Here is a 21,451-nt window from a genome sequence, read left to right as displayed (position 1 = left end):
TAGAATCAATAAGAATAAAACAAGTGTAAAATAAAAGGATAAATATGTTAATAATAGAATTTCTATAATAATGCAAAGAAAATAGAATTTGCTTTATAGCTAGGAAAGGGAAGGAAGTCTATGGAATCATCTGATTCAGAAAGTATTTAAGCATTTTGTTTAAGGTTCTGTTGCCTCCCTGAAGCACCGTGTTTTATTCCTCTTACATTACAGTCAGCAAAACAAACCGATAAAAAAGTCACAAGATGTTAACCTCCTAAACATTTACATTGCTTTATATATTACATTGCATTTACATATATGAGAAGCCTGAGGTGATGGTGGTGAGGAAAAACTTCCTGAGATGATATGAAGAAGAAACCTTGAGAGGAACCAGACTCAGAAGGGAACCTCATCCTCATTTGGGTGACACTGGACAGGAAATAATGTAAATTTAACTAAATAATGTCCTCTCTACAACAGCAACCAAGGGCTTATGGGGAACTTGTTTCTGAGTTCATTATATATATCATAATGAATCTGAAGGAAATGTTGCTTTTGTTGCATGTTCATTGTCACTATATCCTTAATGTTATCCGTATAAAAGAGTTAAACCCTGTTCTAGCTGGATAAATCATTACCCTCGGTCAGTAGCTAGTTAATGCACAGGGTCCATACTTCCTAGTTGCCTAGCAACAGTATTCTTTAAATTTACTGCATACCGTGTGTTCACCTTCCCATGTCCGAAGGACAAACGTGCCATAAGATACTATTCAGGATGTGTGTGTGTGCGTGTGTGTGTGTGTGCGTGTGTGTGTGTGTGTGTGTGTGTGTGTGCGTGTGTGTGTGTGTGTGTGTTCATATTCATCAGCTCATGGGGCTGCATCCTGTTCACACACCTACCTCATGGGGACTAAAGAGATTGTGGGGACAAAAGTCACGGCTCCTACAGGGAAGTGTATTGAAGCGTATCGGGGACATGGGAATTAGGGCTGTGTGTGTGTGTGTGTGTGTGTGTGTGAGAAAGAGAGAGAGTGAGAGAGAGACAGACAGACAGATAGACAGACAGACAGATAGAGAGATGCCATGGGTTTTGTCACATACAAATACCTTATATGAGACAGAGGCCAGTTCATGCCCCCTTCCCTAGAACTGACAGGTACAGAGGCCACGCCTCCTTCACTAGATCTGACAGGTGCAGAGGCCACACCTCCTTCACTAGAACTGACAGGTGCAGAGGCCACGCCTCCTTCACTAGAACTGACAGATGCAGAGGCCACGCCTCCTTCACTAGAACTGGCAGGTGCAGAGGCCATGCCTCCTTCACTAGGACTGACCAGTAAAGAGGCCACGCCTCCTTCATTAGGACTGACAGGTACAGAGGCCACGCCTCCTTCACTAGGACTGACAGGTACAGAGGCCACGCCTCCTTCACTAAGACTGACAGGTACAGAGGCCACACCTCATACCTTAGGACTGACAGGTAGAGAGGCTACACCTCATACCCTAGGACTGACCGGTAGAGGGACCATGCGTCCTTCACTAGGACTGACAGGTACAGAGGATATGCCTCCTTCACTAAAACTGACAGGTACAGAGGCCACACCTCATTCACTAAGACTGATAGGTACAGAGGCCACGCCTCATGCCCTAAGACTGACAGATACAGAGGTCACCTTCAGTGGAACTGAGAGGGACACAGACCACACCTTCACTAAGACAGACACGCCTTCTTCACTGTACAGGACGAATACAAGGCCACACACCTATTTTTTGGGACTGACAGACATATAGTACACACCTCCTTCACTGTAAAGGACAGATACGCCATACCCTTCTTTTTTGGGACTGACAAACATATATATATATATATATGTAAGCCACACTTCTTCACTTTAGGGAATGACAAACATATAGGCCACACCTCCTTCGCTGTATGAGACAGATGCAAGGCCACACCCCTTTTAGGGACTGACAAACATCTCTTTCACTTCTTTCACAGTTATTGACAGATGTCAGATATATAGGCCACTCCTTTCTCAGTGGGACTGAATTTTTATACTCCTACTAAGATATTTGATCACCACAAGTACAGCAAAACAGTTTTGTGTGTGTGTGTGTGTGTGTGTGTGTGTGTGTGTGGGCATAAAGTGAATTGTGAACGTTCTTGTCTGAATGCTTGTGAAATGACTCGCAGTCGCAGTTCGAATATCCAAACAAAGAGTGTATTGATGTGTCACGTGTGAGACATTTCTTTCCAGGCCAGTCCATCAACTCATCACAAACACACACACACACACACACACAGCGGAAGGTGAGTTTCCTGGTATGATAATCAACCCTTTCATTAGAGTGTGATGATGTCAACAACAACAAAAAGCTTAATTTGGCCACTTTAATAGGAACACCTGTAGAGCTGTGCATTCATGCAGTTATCCAGTCAGCCAATCACATGGCAGCAGCACCTGCAGATACAGATCAAGAGTTTTAGTTTAATATTGACATCAAACATCAGAAAATCTCATCCCAGTGATTTGACTGAGAATACACTAAACTTATTTCCCCTCATGTGTTTTAATTATATTACATGTAGTGATATTTTTCTTTTACACTGTTTTCATCATTTCAGCGTATGATAAATAAAAAAGGTTAGGTTGGTGTTAGTGCAGTGTGTCAGTCGAAACAGAAATGTCTTTACACAGAACTCAATGAGGATTCAGTAGTGCAGTCTGATTTAGATTTTTTAAGATAGAAGTTTTTAACATTTGTTTATGATTTCTGAAGATCCATATGCAGAAAGATTATATTATTATTATTATTATTATTATTATTATTATTATTATCATTAGACAGAGCTCGTACCGGTTTGAGGTTTGGTTTGAGAATGGTGAATCCTGTAGCGCCCCCTACTGATAGCAGGATTTAAGGATCGACGATCATATAATGGACCAATGACTCACTGACCACAGGTTAGTTCTCCCCACTGACCTTAACAAAACATGCCGTATTTATTTATTTATTTATTTATTAATGTTTGCTTGTTCATCTTTGTTTTTGTTTTTGCTAGCATTTTTTTTATGTTAAAATAATTATTTTATTATTTATTTATTATTTTTTAATTATTTATTATTAAGAATTTAAATGAAACACTGCATTCTGTTTTTGTTTGTCTGTTTTGTAAATTCTAACTTACCCCAGTCTTCTATCTTGTATTCTTTTATCTTTACAGGTTCAAGCATATTAAAGTTAGCAATCACTGAATATTTATTTATTTATTTATTTATTTATTTATTTATTTTATTTTATTTTATTTTATTTTATTTTATTTTATTTTATTTTATTTTATTTAAACCTAAAATCGCTAACTGATCAAAAGAATCAGGTTTTCTTTCATTCACACATTCTTATGAAAAGACAAGAGGGGTAAAATTTTACAGCTGTTTGTATAAAAGTTTGTAAAAAAAAAAAAATTTAATTGGAAAATTGAATTGAAAAGAGCTGCACAGGTTAGGCCACGCCCCCTTCCTGAGTCTGATGCTGGAGTGACACTGAACCCTGTGCTGAGGAGGAAAAGTTCATTCAACTCTGACTGGTTTTAGCTTCATGGCTAAAACACTTTTGTCTATTTTAGTAGATAACTATTAAAACATCTCAAGAAATTTACATTTTATTTGTGTTAGTGTACGACATTGTCTCTACTTTGAAAAGATTAGGTACTCATTAAGACGATCAGAAAAAACTTCTTTAAGATGTAATTAGATAATTATTATTGAACCCCCCCCTTATTATTTTTATTATTATTTATTTATTTTTTTAATTATTATTATTATTTTTTATGTGTAATTCTTATCAGATTTAATGGACAGCACAAGCGCTTCTCTAGGCTTTTGTTGGTAAGGGCTGGGGGTTTGTAATGTTTTGTATATGTATATTAAAAATTCAATAAAAATATTAAAACCAAAATATTGTTACAATAATAAAAACAATAATCTGTACAGTAGCATAAGGGGAAAGATGAGCTGGATCAGTGGCAGTACAGTATGACTATCATGTCAATAAAGTGCAGATTTAAAGTGTAGTGTGATTGAGGCATTGTGACTGTGACACACACACACACACACGCGCACACACACACACACTGTGCTAAACAGGAGTCTTCCCTTTCTCCGCTACAAAACTAAACCCCAACGAACCCTTTTTGTCACTGAGGCACATTTGTGGTTAGCAGATCATTTCTGGTTTAATTTAATCACGTGTAAAACCACTGACATGTTCAGATCTCTCATTGCTGTAGGTTCCAGTGCCATTATATCACTCTCAGGTTGTGCTGAAAAAGCCCTTAATGAAGCAACCAAACTCTGCACCCGGGTCCAGTTTCAGTTTCATGCTGAATGGCAGCGTTTGTGGTCCTGATGAGACCTGATCCTCCTGAGGAGAAGAGAATCACGGTGTGTGAAACAACACCTTTCCCTCGGGTTTAGAGTCCTTTCAGAGCCAACCCGCTCCAGCTGAAGGCTTTGTCATGATGTAAACCGAGACTATGGGACCTCCCTGACTCGAGCGTCTCAGACTCGGGGGGGCATCTTCATCTCGTATTCTTCACTACATTACACTACAGGAGTTCAGGAGTGTGAAGGACTTGCTGGCCTTTCTGTGCTGCCTGTAGTGTGGGAACAGAAGCGTGACTGTAGACTGTGTGGAGCTGGAATCACAAGAGGATTAATAATACAGGTGTTATATGAATGTAATATATTTTCAAATCCAATTCAGTTTATTTATATAACGCTTTTAAGAATGGACATTGTCTCAAAGCAGCTTTACAGAAAGATAGAATAAAAATGATATAGTTTGAAGTTAAGTTAATATTTATCCCTAATATTAATCCCTAATGAGAAACCTGAGGCGACGGTGGTGAGGAAAAACTCCCTGAGATGATCTGAGGAGGAAACCTTGAGAGGAACCAGGATCAGAAGGGAACCTCATCCTCATTTGGGTGACACTGGACAGGAAATCATGTAAATGTAAATAATGACCTTTCTTTCTTTGTAAATTTCCCATTGGGATGAATAAAGTATCTATCTATCCATCCATCCATCCATCCATCGGAGAGCGTGTGAGGAGAGAGAGCAATGTGTGAGCATTTAGAAGAGAGAGAGTGGAGAGAGTGAGGAAAGAGAGAGAGAGAGTAAGAGAGAGAGAGAGAGAGGGGTGTGAGGAGAGAGAAGAGAGAAAGAAAGAAAAGAGAAGAAAAAAGAGAGAGAGAGGAGAGAGAGGAGTGTGTGAAGAGAGAGAAGAGAGTAAGAGCAATGTGTAAGGAGTGAAAAGAAAGAGAGTCAAGTGAGAGAGAAAGAGAGAGAGATTATTTACACAGATCTATCTATCTATCTATCTATCTATCTATCTATCTATCTATCTATCTATCTATCTATCTATCTATCTATCTATCTATCTATCTATCAACATGCTATAGTGCAACCAAGAGCTTCTGAGCAACTAATAGATCAGCGTAATTTCTTTATAGAGATTATAGATAAGATAAGATAAGATAAGATAAGATAAGATAAGATAAGATAAGATAAGATAAGATAAGATAAGATAAGATAAGATAAGATAAGATAAGCCTTTATTCGTCCCACAGTGGGGAAAGTTCCATGTTACAGCAGCGAGAAAAGAAGAAAAAAATGTGCAAATATATGAAGCTGAGATTAAAAAACTCTAAATAAATACAGAAGAAAGTCAAATAGCAATAATAATAATTTCACAAACAAACAATTGCATTAGGTTATTGAACAAATTTAAATTGTTGTAATTGCACTATCACAATATCAATATACAATATCACACACATCAATGTGTATTATGATGACAGGTTATAACACAGTTATAACACAGTATAAAAATCACTACAATCACTACACAAGTCTAATAGGGAGAAAAGACCTTCTATATCTGCTCAGAGAAGTAACTCTGTCATACGGGGGTGAGAGTCGTTCTCCAGCAAGGATGATAGCTCACCTACCATCCTCCTTTCTCCCACCTCCAGTATTGTGTCCATCCCCAGGACTGACCTGGCCTTCCTGATCCTGATTAGCTTGTCCAGGTTCTTCCTGTCTGCTGCAGACCACTTCATAGAAGATGGCTGAGGCCACCACAGTCGAAAAAGGTCTTGAGTAATGCTCTGTGCACTCCAAAAAACCTTCATCTCCTCAGCAGAAAGAGTCTGGTCTGTCATTTCTTGTCGATTGCATCCATGTTATCTGTCCAGTCCAGTGTTGCCAGATTGGACTGAAGATTTCCAGCCCAACCATAGCGTAAAACCTGCCCATTTAAAAAAATACTGTCCCAGAATACATACTGTGATAACTAATACGATAACAAACAGAAAACCCAAAACAAATGGGTTCGTGCAAAGGGCACTATTTACACACACCCACCCAACACACACACACGCGCACACTACGTAAGCTACCTGTATACATTTAATTTAATTATCAAACATGACATCAGAATTTTATAGCAGAATAATAGCTTACCTTGTTATAGGGACTTTATTGTATATATATATATATATATATATATATATATATATATATATATATATATATACTTTATTATAAAGTTTGTTTGAATGGAATCTTAATAAAATATCATGTTTATAGTCAAAAATAAAAACCTGCCAGTTGCATCAAAAACCAGCATTAACACCTTCAGCAGTTTGATCAACAGTAGCTCGTCTGTTGGATCGGATCACACGGGCCAGCCTTCACTCCCCACGTGTATCAGTGAGCCTTGACCACCCATGACCCTGTGGTTCACCACTGTTCCTTCCTTGGACCACTTTTGATAGATACTGACCACTGCAGACCGGGAACACCCCACAAGAGCTGCAGTTTTGGAGATGCTCTGATCCAGTGGTCTAGCCATCACAATCTGGCCCTTCATCAAACTCGCTCAAATCCTTACACTTGTCCATTTTTCCTGCTTCTAACATCAACTTTGAGGACAAAATGTTCACTTGCTGCCTCTAATATATCCCACCCACTAACAGGTGCCATGATGAGGAGATCATCAGTATTATTCACAGCACCTCTTAGTGGTCATAATGTTATGCCTGTTTGGTGTATTTATATATAAAGCACTTTAAAAAACTAAAGAACTTTGTGAAGTATTTTCCTGTTTGTTTACCTTCATTAATGAGTTTAAACTTGATTCTATTTTACTAAAATTATGAAAGATAATTATGAAGGACAGAGATAGTATAAAGGGAAGTTTGATTTGTCTTGGAATTTTTAAATGTTGTTGTTTGTCGTATTTAAAGTTTATTTTATTATTTGATGCTAATTTTGTTTATTCGTTTTTGTTTCTTGAGGAATTCTTTATTTAACAATTTGCAATGTATAATATGACGTGTTAAAGTTTAAATAAACGTTTTAAAAAATCATATAAATGTTTTTATTTTTCTCTAAACTACAAACACAACCGCCGCCTATTGCTGCGTGAAGCGCCTTGACTGTCGCGCATTTATGACGTCGAACGCCATCGCCATCAGAGCAAGATGGCGGCGTCCTTTAGAGTTCTCATGCGAAAAGCACTTTACTGTCCAGCTCGGAATGTCCAGTCAGTGTGCAGGACCCGGGTTAGAGGATCACTTTATTATTCTGCAGAAGGGTCGATATGTCGGAGCTACGTCGGAGTTTCGGAAGGAAAAGACGTTCATTTTGGATTCGAGACGGTGACGGAAGAGGAGAAAGCAGAAAGAGGTGTGTGTGTGTGTGTGTGTGTGTGTGTGTGTGAGAGAGAGAGAGAGAGACAGACAGACACTGAGAGAGAGATAGAGACAGACAGACAGTGAGAGAGAGATAGAGACAGACAGACAGTGAGAGAGAGATAGAGACAGACAGACAGTGAGAGAGAGATAGAGACAGACAGACAGTGAGAGAGAGATAGAGACAGACAGACAGTGAGAGAGAGATAGAGACAGACAGACAGTGAGAGAGAGATAGAGACAGACAGACAGTGAGAGAGAGATAGAGACAGACAGACAGTGAGAGAGAGATAGAGACAGACAGACAGTGAGAGAGAGATAGAGACAGACAGACAGTGAGAGAGAGATAGAGACAGACAGACAGTGAGAGAGAGATAGAGACAGACAGACAGTGAGAGAGAGATAGAGACAGACAGACAGTGAGAGAGAGACAGACAGACAGACTGACTGAGAAAGAGACACAGAGAGAGAGAGAGAGACTGAGAGAGAGAGGGAGAGACAGACAGACAGACTGACTGAGAAAGAGACACAGAGAGAGAGAGAGAGACTGAGAGAGAGAGGGAGAGACAGACAGACAGACTGACTGAGAAAGAGACACAGAGAGAGAGAGAGAGAGACTGAGAGAGAGAGGGAGAGACAGACAGACAGACTGACTGAGAAAGAGACACAGTGAGAGAGAGAGAGAGAGAGAGAGAGAGAGAGACAGACAGACAGACAGACAGTGTGTGTTTATGTCTTTCTCAGTTGTTGTATGTTGTTGTATGTTTATGTAGCACCAGGTCCTGGAGAAACGTTGTTTCATTTCACTATGTACTGCGCCAGCTGTATGTGGTTGAAATGACAATAAAAGCTTCTTGAATCTTGAATCTTATGTTTACTCGTTTGTTGCTTAGTTAGAGCAAGGAAAAACATGTACTCACTATTCTCCACATTCTAACCCAAAGCTTCCAAAGCTTTTGCACTAACAAACTTATTCCATTTATCATCATACAACGATAGTATTTTATTTATGTTATTTTATTGTATATTGTACTTGCACAGATTTTTTTAACTACCCTGCGTGCCTTAAATTGCCCCTTGGGGATAACTAAAGTTTTTTGAACTGAATTGAAAATGGGGTTCTCCAGAGGAGCAGGGTGGAGACACTGTGCTGTAATCTACTCTGTGCTGTAATGTTCTCTGTTCACAGGCTACTAGAAATAATGATTCAAATAATGTGTTTTCTGTAAATGTTGATTAAATTATAAAGCGGAGTTTACACTGACAATGTTTACAGCATCATCATCATCATCATCATCACTGGCGCAGCTGGCAGGGTTCTGTGCAGATTCACGAGTAAATGTCTCCCTCTACAGGCGACCCAGTGTCACTGCAGCATCAGTTCATTACGTTAGAATGAAAGATTAAGACGAGAAATAATTTCCGTTTTCCAGCCAGTGTTCAGATCAATGTTCATTTCAGATGTTCATTTCAGATGTTCATTACAGATGTTTATTACAGATCTTTATTAAAGATGTTTATTACAGATCTTTATTACAGATGTTCAGTACAGATGTTTATTACAGATGTTTATTACAGATGTGTCTACAGTTAACTACTATTAACTACTTCTTTCTTTCTTTCTTTCTTTCTTTCTTTCTTTCTTTCTTTCTTTCTTTCTTTCTTTCTTTCTTTCTTTCTTTCTTTCAATCATCCATCAATTTTTTCATTCATTCATTCATTCATTCATTCATTCATTCATTCATTCATTCATTCATTCATTCATTCATCCATCCATCCATCCATCCATCCCTTTTTTATTCATTCATTATTTCATCCAGCCATCCATCCATCCATCCACCTATCCATCCTCCTTCCCTCCTAAAAAAGTTTTTTTACTAGCTTTGTTCAGATTCAGCATCTATATCAGTTAAATGTCACTTCAGATGTCTGTGGAACTCCAGCCATGTAAGGGAGTGAAATTCTGGTCTCACACTCGTTTGTGTGTGTGTGTGTGTGTGTTCCTCAGTGTATAAAGTGTTTGAGAGCGTTGCTCAGAAGTATGATGTGATGAACGACGCGATGAGTCTGGGCATCCATCGTCTGTGGAAAGACACACTGCTGCGTGTGATGAACCCTCAGCCTGGGCTCCGGCTGCTGGACACGGCCGGGGGCACCGGTACACACCTTCAATACATACAGCATTAAAAAAACACTCGGACAGAGAAATGGGTGAATGTGCTGTATTTATCAGTTTCTGATGAAGAAAGTGTGTTTGTGTGTGTGTATGTATGTGTGTGTGTGTGTGTGTGTCTGTGTGTGTGTGTTGTCTAGGTGACATCTCCTTCCGTTTCCTGAATTACACACGTTCGGTGCGTGACATGCAGCTGCGTCGGAGAGCACGGGCCAATCAGACGCCTTCGTGGCAGGACATCTCCGCCGGTTATGGCTCGGAGGGGGCGGAGCTTCCAGAATCTCGAGCGGTGGTGTGTGACATCAATAAAGAAATGCTGAAGGTGGGGAAAGAACGGGCAGAGAGCGCCGGAATCACTACAGGTACAGTCTCACACTCTTTAACACACACAAGAGATTTTTCTTCACACTGTTTAATCAAACCGGAGTCATGTTGTGTGTTTGTTTGTTTATTTCTTACTTCTGTGGTTGGTTAATTTTAGAAGTGTAACGATTCGTGATATGTACAGAAATTATTTAATATTTAAAATGAAATATTAATTATTGTAAATATTATTAATTGTTAATGAGGGGGTGAGATCCTGCTGCTGGACCACCAGGAGGCCAAATATAGAATAATAGCAATAATAATACTTTTTAGTCTGTTATGAAAATAACAAAATAATTAATAAAAACAATAATAATAGTAATAATGTATAATTTGTTATACAAATATGCAAGCCTATGTAGAGGACTAAATAATTATAATATTTTATAATGTTATATAAATATACAAAAATATACAGAGAGCTAAATTATAATAATAATAATAATTTATACTCTGTTATAGTCAGTGGTAGTAAGACTGAGTACATGTGTGTGAATGAAAGGGAGGGAAGTGGAACAGTAAGATTACAGGGTGAAGAAGGTACAGGAGTTTAAGTACTTGGGGTCAACAGTCATGGAGAGTGTAGGAAAGAGGTAAAGAAGCGAGTGCAGGCAGGTTGGAATGGGTGGAGAAAGGTGTGGGGAGTTCTGTGTGATAGAAAAATTTCAGCGAGAATCAAGGGGAAGGTGTACAAGACAGTGGTGAGACCGGCCATGCTGTATGGTTTAGAGGCAGTGTCACTGAGGAAGAGACAGGAGTCAGAGCTGGAGGTAGCAGAGCTGAAGATGTTGAGGTTCTCTTTGGGAGTGACACGGTTGGACAGGATTAGGAACGAGTACATCGAGTACGAGTGGATGTTTTGTTTTGCTAAATAACTGGTATATTTGATTGTCTGACAGATTGATGGATAGATGGATGGATGGATAGGTGGATGGATTGTTTGTTGAATGGATGATGTGTTATATTGTTTGAAGATTGGATGGATGGTCTGTTTGTATGATGGATGGATGGATAAATGGATGGATGAATAGGTGGATGGACTACTTGTTTGATAGTTGGATAGATTAATGGCTTGTTGGATGGACTGTTAGATAAATAAATGGATGGATGGTTTTTATGGATGGATGTTTATGAAGTTTTTAATGGATGGATTGTTGAATGAATGAATTGATGGGTGGTTTATTTGATGGATGGATGAATGGATGGAAATATTTTTATTCATGGCTGTATAGGTGGTTACTTGGATGGATGGATGGATGGATGGTTTGTTTGATAGAGTGATGATTTATTGGCTGAATGGATTATTAGATGAATGAATGGATGGGTGGTTTATTAGATTCATGGAGTTATTTTGTAGATGGATGGATGGATTGGTGAATGAATAGATGGATGTTTTGTATGGATGGATAGATGGATGTTTTGTATAACTGGATAGGTGGAGGTTTGTATTGAATGGATGCTGCGTTTGGACTGTTTTGATGGTTACAGTACATCAGAGGGACAGCTCATGTTGGACGTTTGGGGGACAAAGTTAGGAAGGCCAGATTAAGATGGTTTGGACATGTTCAGAGGAGGGACAGTGAGTATATTGGTATAGTAGGAGAATGTTGGACATGGAGCTGTCAGGCAGGAGGCAAAGAGGAAGGCCAAAGAGGAGGTACAAGGATGTTATGGATGTGTTGAGGATGCAGAAGATAGGGATAGGTGGAGAGAGATGATTCGCTGTGGAGACCCCTGAAGGGAAAAGCCGAAAGAAGAAGACGACTCTGTTATAAAAAAGATTCAGAGGACTATAATAATAATAATAATAATAATAATAATAATAATAATAATAATAATAATAATAATAATAATAATAATAATAATAATAATAATAATAATAATAATAATAATAATGCTCATCTAACAGATAGGTTGCTTTGTAGGTTACAATTCTCATAACCTGTGAGCTTCTAGTCCTTAACCTATCTGTAAGTTTGTGTGTGTGTGTGTGTGCAGGCTTGTCGTGGGTAGTGGGTGACGCCGAGGAGCTTCCGTTCGACGATGATCAATTTGACATTTACACCATCGCCTTCGGCATCCGGAACGTCACTCACATCGAGCAAGTAAAGACGGCTTTTATTAACAAATACACCAATTTATATAGATTATTTATTATCTATTATTTCCTGGGAAGATCACGTAGGTCAAATTAGATCAAATGAATGATTATTGTTTCCAGATACACTCGCCTCATACACGTCTTTCATACTGCAATTAACACTCTGTTTATCTGATTATCAGTACACTCATTTGCATAACGAGAAAAAGTCGAGAAAATCTTGGTTATTTAGATTTTTCACATATCCTAACTCAAGGTTGGGGTCAGAGCTCAGGGTCAGCCATGATACAGTGCCCCTGGAGCAGTGAGGGTTAAGGGCCTTGCTCAGGGGCCCAACAGTGTCAGCTTGGTGGTGCAGGGGCTTGAACCCTGATCTTTTGATCAACAACCCAAAGCCTTAACCACTTGAGCCACCACTAAATAAAATAAATAAAACACATAAAGCATACAATACTACATCATCTTCAATGAGGTGGTGGTATATTTTATTAAATATTCCTGGTCTTGTGTACTGTAAAGGTGAATAAGGACGGTGTGTGTGTGTGTGTAGGCTCTGCAGGAAGCTCTGCGTGTGCTTAAACCAGGTGGACGTTTCATGTGTCTAGAGTTCAGCAAAGTGTCCAACCCTCTTCTGTCCAGGTCAGTGGTCTAATGTACCTCTCACCATCACACACCACCGGGTTGGTGAATATTGTATTGAACATGTGAAGGAAGTTTTCTTTCATTTATTTTTTACTCGTTTTTGTGAGAGACGGTTAAGCTGGATTCATGTCGGTGGTGGTGATGTGTTCTGCAGGCTCTATGATGCCTACAGTTTCCAGATGATTCCAGTTCTAGGTGAGGTGATCGCTGGAGACTGGAAGTCGTATCAGTATCTGGTGGAGAGCATCCGCAAGTTTCCTGATCAGGTAACATCATCATTCTGTAGGGTTTTACTCAAGATGGATGGATGCTGTGTTGGGGGGATGGATGTTTGGATGTTTAGATGGATGGATGGATGGATAGATCGATGGATGGATGTATGGTGGATGATGGATGTTTAGATGAATGGATGGATTGATGGATGGATGAATGGATGTTTAGATGGATGGATGGATGTTTTGTTTTGCTAAATAACTGGTATATTTGATTGTCTGACAGATTGATGGATGGATGGATGGATGGATAGGTGGATGGATTGTTTGTTGAATGGATGATGTGTTATATTGTTTGAAGATTGGATGGATGGTCTGTTTGTATGATGGATGGATGGATAAATGGATGGATGAATAGGTGGATGGACTACTTGTTTGATAGTTGGATACATTAATGGCTTGTTGGATGGACTGTTAGATAAATGGGTGGTTTATTTGATGGATGGATGAATGGATGGAAATATTTTTATTCATGGCTGTATAGGTGGTTACTTGGATGGATGGATGGATGGATGGTTTGTTTGATAGAGTGATGATTTATTGGCTGAATGGATTATTAGATGAATGAATGGATGGGTGGTTTATTAGATTCATGGAGTTATTTTGTAGATGGATGGATGGATTGGTGAATGAATAGATGGATGTTTTGTATGGATGGATAGATGGATGTTTTGTATAACTGGATAGGTGGAGGTTTGTATTGAATGGATGCTGCGTTTGGACTGTTTTGATGGTTGGATGTTGTTAGATGGAATGAATGGATGGTTGTTCATTTAATGTACCAATAGATAGATTTTTAAATGGTCGTATAGGTGGATTGTTTGTTGGATGGATGGATGGGTGGACTTTTTGTGTGGCTGAATAGGTGGATGTTTGATGGATGGATGGATTTATTGGTGTGTGTAGGGATGTTCAAATAAACAATTTACAAATGCACAGTTAATATCATTCCCATTTTTTTCCTTTTTTAACCAGGAAACCTTTAAGGAAATGATGGAGGACGTTGGTTTCTCCCATGTGCAGTACACTAATCTCAGTGGAGGAATCGTTGCTCTTCATTCAGGGTTCAAGCTTTGATGTTCATCTCAAACTCCCATAGATGGATTGTGTGGACACACACACACACACACACACACACACACACGCACACAGAGGACTCCATGTTGTATCAGAGGAAAAACTCTTCAGCGGAGATCTTTAACGGACACGACGCTACGTGGCTGTGCGCTAGAACCTCGTAATACACAGAGACTCCACAGAAATCACGACTCGTTTCGCCAAAAATCGACTGATCTAGCTGAGCGAGGGACGTCTATGGCTAGCGGTTTGGGCGTTGGGCTGTAGGGTCTGAAAGATCATTTATTATTTAAAAAACACAGAAAATCGGATGGAATTTGCATTAAAATGTTTTTATCAACACAAATCTGGAGTTCATTTTAAATCTGACTAGCAATCACAACAAATGAGAGAGAAAGTTAAGGAAGTGTAGGAAGTGGGCGGAACCTCCATTAGTGTGCACTTTATCGCTCACTGCCTTGAGTGGCAGATTGAATGTGATAGACTGAATTATTGTTGTTGTTGTTGTTTACAATTTCCTACATTACCAACAGCACTCTTCAACAACTTGCTGATCCTAATGCAGCAGGATTTAGCCTTCGCTTCATCTTTACCGAACACGAGCAGTGCAGCAGAGCTTTAAGGCTGATTTATGCTTCTTTGGGCGAGTTTCCTTTGTTGCCGTAACACGGGTGTGTCCACTAGGGGGCAGTGTCACATGAACCACACCAGACTTTATGAAAGCGGTAAAGGAAATGGAAATTTCCATGTTTTACTGTGAGAACCATGAACAGAAGGCGACATGGGCGTGTCCTCGTTTTGTAAGCACTCACACATGCTGGTTCGTTTAACTATATTTTTATTCATTTTAACTCTAGTGTTAGGTTTGTTTTTATTTATGTTGCTATGGCAACACATTATTTATCCTTAGAAGAAAATTTACAAGTTTGAGGCTCTCAGATCTTTACAGTATTCACAGTGTGTGTTGAGGAGCCCAGGATTAACACAGAAATGCACTTATTTTTTGTTCCTTCAGTCTCCAAAGCTGAGCTCCAGTGTGATGTATCATAGTAGAGAACAGTAGAGCAGATTAAATACAGTATTGTGTTGTACAGTAAAGTTTAATAAATAAATCTCAGCTCAATCTGTATCTCAGCTTTATAGTTGTGTTCTAGGAGAGCAAAATACAGTACAGGATGCTACAGCAGTCCAAATCGCTATGATGAAGTAGATTCAATTATTATTCTTAATGTTTAATAGATAAAACGGATAAAAAATATATTTTACTAAAGTACAGTAGATAAAATGGATACTAAAGAACAGAACAGCAGATAAAATAGGTATATTCCCATCAACACTTGTGCACTGCATGTGTAGTTCAACTCAAACTGACCAGTTTAAAAGTTTTCTTTAAAAAAGGTAAGAGGTTAGCCTTTGTGTTTTTGGATCAAAGATTTGACGTTCTCAAATGGTCAGTAAATTCATACCGTGTGTTAGTTTTGACCTCCTAAACATGCCGTGTGAATTTGGAGAAGATCTGAGAACGTCATATTTTTCACTCCAAAAAACACGAAGACTAACCCCTTACCTTTTCCTAATTTTTGGTGAAAAATTTGACGTTCTCAGATCTTCTCCAAATTCACACTGTGTGTTATGGAGGTCAGTTTGAACTGATGAGTCTGATTAGTTTCATCTGATCATCCTCCAGAGCTGAGATCTGAGCCTCTCACTTCCACTATAGCAAACTCAATATACAGTGGATTACATATGATACTGTATCTCAGCTTTGGAGCATGACAGAACAAAACTATTTGCTCTCCTGTGTTATGCTTCATCACCTCAATGCACAGTGTGAATTTTGGGAAGATCTGAGAACCTCAAATTTTTCACTAAAAAATTAGATAAAGGTAAGAGTCTTTATTTAAAAGTCTTTGTGTATTTTTGGTGAAAAATTTGACGTTCCCAGATCTCCTCCAAATTCATACCACGTGTTAAGGAGCTCAAGAAGGTGTTTTGTTCCATAATTCTAGAAATCTGACAGTGATGTAGTGTTATATATTACACAGATACTTATAAATACAGTACAGTAGATAATCTATTATCAGTATAGGGAGGTTTAGTAGATGAATCAGTTATAATTGTTAGATTCCTGGAGAGTAAAATCCAGTAGTCTGTACACTGCATCTGTAGATTTACTGAAACTCACCATTTCATTTTTTCACATTTTTTGTGTCCTCAAGCTGAGTATTTTATTGAGGATAATTTATAGTAAGTGAGTGGCTCAGATCTCAGCTCTGGAGGATGATCAGGTGAAACTAATTAGACTCGTCAGTTCATATAACACACAGTGTGAATTTGAAGAAGATTTGAGGACGTCGAATTTTTCATCAAAAATCAGGAAAAATATAAGGGGTTAGACGTTCTCAGATCTTCTCCAAATTCATATCACATGTTAAGAAAGTCAAGACTAACACAGGAGTGTAATTTGTTTTGTTTTTTTTCTGTCACACTCAAAGCTGAGATACAGCATCTATAATGCACTGTATAGTTTACTTAAACCTGTATATTTTATTGAGGGTAATTTATTGTGGAAATCAGAGGCTCAGATCTCAGCTCTGGAGGATGATCAGATGAAACTAATCAGACTTGTCAGTTTATTTTGACCTCCATAACACACAGTGTGAATTTGGAGAAGATCTGAGAACGTCAAATCTTTCACCAAAAATTAGGAAAAGGTAAGGGGTTAGTCGTCGTGTTTTTTGGAGTGAAAAATTTGACGTTCCCAGATCTTCTCCAAATTCACACGGCATGTTTAGGAGGTCAAGAAGGTGTTTTGTTCCATAATTCTAGACATCTGACACTATATGTCATATTTATATTACACAGATACTTATGAATACAGTACAGTAGATAATCTAGTATCAGTGTAGTGGAGTATAGTGAGGTTTAGTAGAGGAATCATTTATAATTGTTTGATTCTAGGAGAGTAAAATCCAGTAGTCTGTAGTTTCACCATCAAAATTTTTTTTACATTTTTGGGCACATTTTTTTTGCAAATATAAGGTAAGATTTTTGGTTTGAGCCTTTATGTTTTTGATTTTCAGTAAAATCATCCTGTGTGTTAGAGAGATCCAAACAAACACAGGAGTCTGATTAGTTTCATCTGGTCATCATGCTCATAAAATACACCCAGGTTTAGTAATCTATGTCCACTATAGATGCTGTATCTCAGCTTTGGGGAATGACAGAACAAAACAAAAGTACATTACTGTTAGTCTTGAGCTCCTTAACACATCGGGGAAAATTTGGAGAAGATCAAAGTTTTCACCAAAAAAACCCGCAAAGACTAACCCCTTACCTTTTTCCTAATTTTTTATGAAAAAATTGACTTTCTCAGATCTTCTCCAAATTCACACTGTGTGTTATGGAGGTCGATATGAACTGATTAGTTTCCTCTGATCATCCTCCAGAGCTGAGATCTGAGCCTCTAAATTTCCACTATAGCAAACTTAATAATATACAGTGGAACCTCTGCATGCCCTCCCTAACGAATTCTCACCTTAAGAATTAAAATTTTGTAAGAAATTAGCTTCAGCATACAAGGCATTTTCAGCATACAAATGAACCGAACCAAACGCCAGCTAAGTTGCGCGTACATCTGGGAGCCGTTCAAAACTTGTTCGCGTCAGTGGAAAGCCGAGCGAAGCGTGTTTCTGAATTTTAGGATCGTTTTTCAGTCAAAGCTGTTTTGAGTCAACCCACGAACTAAGGGGCCGAGCCCAGACCTCTGAAATACACCACCTGAATTTGGAAGGGTGTCCCAAAACGTTTAAGAATATAGTGTATCTACCTGGAAAATGGAGATGAAGAAAAGACAATTAGAATAAATAGAGATAAAAAAAGACACACACAAAGAAAGACAAGTATTTTCAATTGAATAAAATCCATATATTGTTTTTTTTTCCAAATCTTTGTACACTTTGTTACAAAACTGTATAGTACTAAAAATCTTAAAAGCAGGTTTTTGGTCAGTGGATATTTATATCATCTCATGTGCAATTACCATGTATTTACAAAAAAAAGTTTTCATATTAGTGATCTCCAAAAGCAAACACTCCAAAAAAACTTCTTCAGACGCTCTGAACATAAGACATGGCTTACAGATAAATATATATTAGTCAATAATAAATATTCAGAGAACATATTTCCATTTATGAAATGTGCTGCTATACAGACGCACCAATATATACACGGCTTGAGCTCTAGCCTGCTTTAACATCTGAAGAATGAGAAATGATGGAGAAAATAATTATATCTTTAAAAAAAAAAAAAAATTACAAAATATTAATTTTTTTGTACATAATGTTCTTTTATACAATCTTCTTAAGTGCTACAAACAATACAAAAAAAAATTAAATAGTGACTCAAGTACCCCGAAAAAATGCTATATTTCATTTGCAGTACATAAATCTACGGAAGGCAAAAGATTAGACTCTCTTCTTTTTTGTGTGTTACAGCACTGTAATAATAATAATCGACGTATAAATAAAAGTTATTCCGACACGATATTCCGCCCGTGAAAGCCGTAAGGGTACATTTCATAGAAACAGCGTAAAATATTCTGTAAAACAGAAAGGCATGAAGGTGTGTGTGTGAAGTCATTTTATAACAATAACTGTGTGATGCATTAAAAAAAAAACTGCATTTGTGTCTCCTTAAACCTTTGGCCTTTTCAGTCTAAAGGTGAAATTGTGTGTTTTTATTTAAAATAAAATAAAAAAATGCAAGTGCACCAAACACCCAGAATATTTTCTTTAAAAAAAAACCCAAACAAAATCACTAATTTTTGAATGATAATTTCTGGTGATGTAAAGTGTTGAACTGCACGTTGGAGACTAGCTAAACTTTGGTGTATAGTACAGACAGCTCAGTAGTCTCCTGCTTATATTAATACAACAACAACAACAACAACAACAAAAAAGGGTTAATCTTGGTCTGTTTCTGTACTACGGAGGCAGTGACCCTGAGAGAAAAAGGAGAGGACGAGGCGAGATGGGATCGTGTGATGGACGATTACAAGTTTCCCCCGAAATGGCTCACGCTCAGCTTCCTCTGAAATGCTCGCTTTTGGTTTTATTTATCTAGGTGATTAACGACGGACCAAGTCGCCCACGTGTCGCACGTTTCTGACCGAAATGATTCTAAACTCCTTCACCTGAAGTGTCGGCTGTGAAAGGTGAGAATCAACTGAAAATGAAACCATAAGAGGAATCATTTCCATTTCAGAAGAACGCTTCCAGACATTTCTAAAGGAGGCAAAACTGAATTCATGAGAAAAGCAGTGAGTGAGAACTCCGCCACCCCGCCCCCAGCTTAAATGTTAGCCATTCACAATTCTTCGAGAAAAAAACTAAAACAAAACCAAAAACGTGCAAATTCTGATGAACTTTTTTTTGAATCGTGACATCGTTCTAGTTTTTTTCCCTTACAACCCCTCAGTTGTGGATTTGTTCGTTTTAAACTGTGAGGAAAACAGCGCCCTCGCTTCCTCGTCTTGCTGCTGATGATATGTTTGACCTCTGCATTGTCCTGAGGTGAAAAAACCTTGATTAGTGTCTAAAGAAGTCCTGTTCTGTCCCGTTAGAAGGTTCATTTGAGGCTCGGGAACGAGACCCAATTCGCAGTCCGTGTCCTCTGGGATTATGGGTATTCGCTGAGCGAGTTCGCAGCAGCCTTGCCCCGAGCAGCCTTCGCTGTCTGTTTGGGCATAGTGAACGTTTACGGAATAGTCCTCGGCGTAACGTCCGACGCTTCCTCTGTGTACTTTCATTTCCGTATAGAAGCAGCAAGGCAGTCCGTCATAGCTACCACGCTCAGCAGGTGACATGAGTTCATTGCTAGTAGCGTAAAAGTTCTGCGCAGAAGCAACGGACACGTTCTGAGACTCGGTGCCTCGTCGGCAACGTCCTACCCCGACGTCTGCTCCTTCCTGTCCTTTACGCTCCATGCTCAGAGGAGGAACCTCAAAACAACAGCTACATGCTGCCCCTTGTTCCCCACAATGCTCCACGGTTCCCTCTAGAACTGGGGGTGAGGTAGTGCTAGTGATTTCCCTGGTTTCCAGTGACGAGTGGCTACTGCAGTTGGGCTCGAGGCTGCAATTTGATAGCTGGTCCCCCGAATTGTAGCAGGCTCCTACAGGAGGCGGAATGCAGTCTGTTCCTCCTGAAACAGGAGCCAGTATGTCGTCGGTAACGGACGACGTCGCCGGGAATCCCGAGCCGGATTCTCCAGCCACTCCACGGCAGGGACTTTTGCTCCGATAGACGTACGGATCATAGTCACTGCTTAGAGAACTCCGGAAAGTAGAGCAGCTTCCGTAAACTCCCTGATTGCTCACTTCCGTACAATCCAACATGGAGTCACTGGAGGAGCAATGACATCGTCCTGAACTGCTGCTACTGCTGCTGCTATCGCTACCAGGACAATCTGCGAGATATCCGCTACACACGGATCGGCCGTGTCCGTGATAACATCCTAGCCCCGAGGTGCTTCCAGAGTCCACTAGACGGGAAGAGGAAGGTGCTGCCATGTGCACCAAGGTAGGGTACAGAAGTCCGGGTTGGAAGGATCTGGTGTGGCCCTTGTGGGTGGTGTTACCCGGCTGTCCTTCCTGCTGGGGAAAGGTCAACCCTTGAAAGTAGTAGTGCTGATACATGGTCTCGTACTGAGAGAAACAAGCTGCACGAGAGAAGTTGCGAGGGAATTTGGGGCGTTTGAAGGCGTGAGGTTGGGGGTAAGGAAGTGCTCGATGCTCTAGGGTGCAGTGATGAGGGTTCATGCCGTGGTAACTCCGAATGAAATTAGTCTGCGTGGGGTAAAGGTTCTGATCCGGATGTTGGTCCACTGTTAATACAGTAATTGGGTTCCCGTGAGGATCCATGCTAGTACGAGTCGGAAACGCGGTCACTTGTCCAGCTCGATGCACTCGTCCTGGGTAGTGAACAGGAAGGACTACCCTCGGCTGTCGACTGTGGAGCCCCGGGTTACCCGGGTCCATGCACACAGGGCCAGGGTTTCCTTTCTTTTGCTCTGTT

At 39.4% G+C, this 21,451-nt stretch overlaps 2 protein-coding genes across 2 annotated transcripts in view; one reads left to right on the top strand and one right to left on the bottom strand.

The window, feature by feature from the left end:
* The first annotated feature begins 7,512 nt into the window (after positions 1-7,512).
* On the top strand, positions 7,513-18,334 carry coq5 (coenzyme Q5, methyltransferase). Its single transcript, XM_058374873.1, has 7 exons — positions 7,513-7,739; positions 9,753-9,902; positions 10,058-10,279; positions 12,282-12,388; positions 12,935-13,023; positions 13,181-13,292; positions 14,274-18,334. Exons 1-7 carry the CDS (start codon positions 7,535-7,537, stop codon positions 14,373-14,375), a joined length of 987 nt encoding a protein of 328 aa, XP_058230856.1. The 5' UTR covers positions 7,513-7,534; the 3' UTR covers positions 14,376-18,334.
* znrf3 (zinc and ring finger 3) overlaps positions 18,279-21,451 on the bottom strand; it is a 73,964-nt gene continuing 70,791 nt past the window's right edge. Inside the window, exon 8 of the mRNA XM_058374872.1 lies at positions 18,279-21,446. Within this exon, the coding sequence (XP_058230855.1) occupies positions 19,840-21,446 (1,607 nt within the window). The 3' untranslated portion in view covers positions 18,279-19,839. The remainder of the gene's footprint in view (positions 21,447-21,451) is intronic.

Source organism: Hemibagrus wyckioides, linkage group LG22 (assembly GCF_019097595.1).
Source record: "Hemibagrus wyckioides isolate EC202008001 linkage group LG22, SWU_Hwy_1.0, whole genome shotgun sequence".
Lineage (NCBI taxonomy): Eukaryota > Metazoa > Chordata > Actinopteri > Siluriformes > Bagridae > Hemibagrus > Hemibagrus wyckioides.
This window is presented reverse-complemented; position numbering and strand designations above follow the sequence as displayed.

Coding starts and splice junctions, on each gene's coding strand:
- coq5 (XM_058374873.1), top strand. CDS start 7,535: ATGGCGGCGTCCTTTAGAGTTCTCATGCGAAAAGCACTTTACTGTCCA. Junction 9,903..10,057: donor GGACACGGCCGGGGGCACCG/GTACACACCTTC, acceptor TGTGTTGTCTAG/GTGACATCTCCTTCCGTTTC. Junction 13,293..14,273: donor TCCGCAAGTTTCCTGATCAG/GTAACATCATCA, acceptor TTTTTTAACCAG/GAAACCTTTAAGGAAATGAT.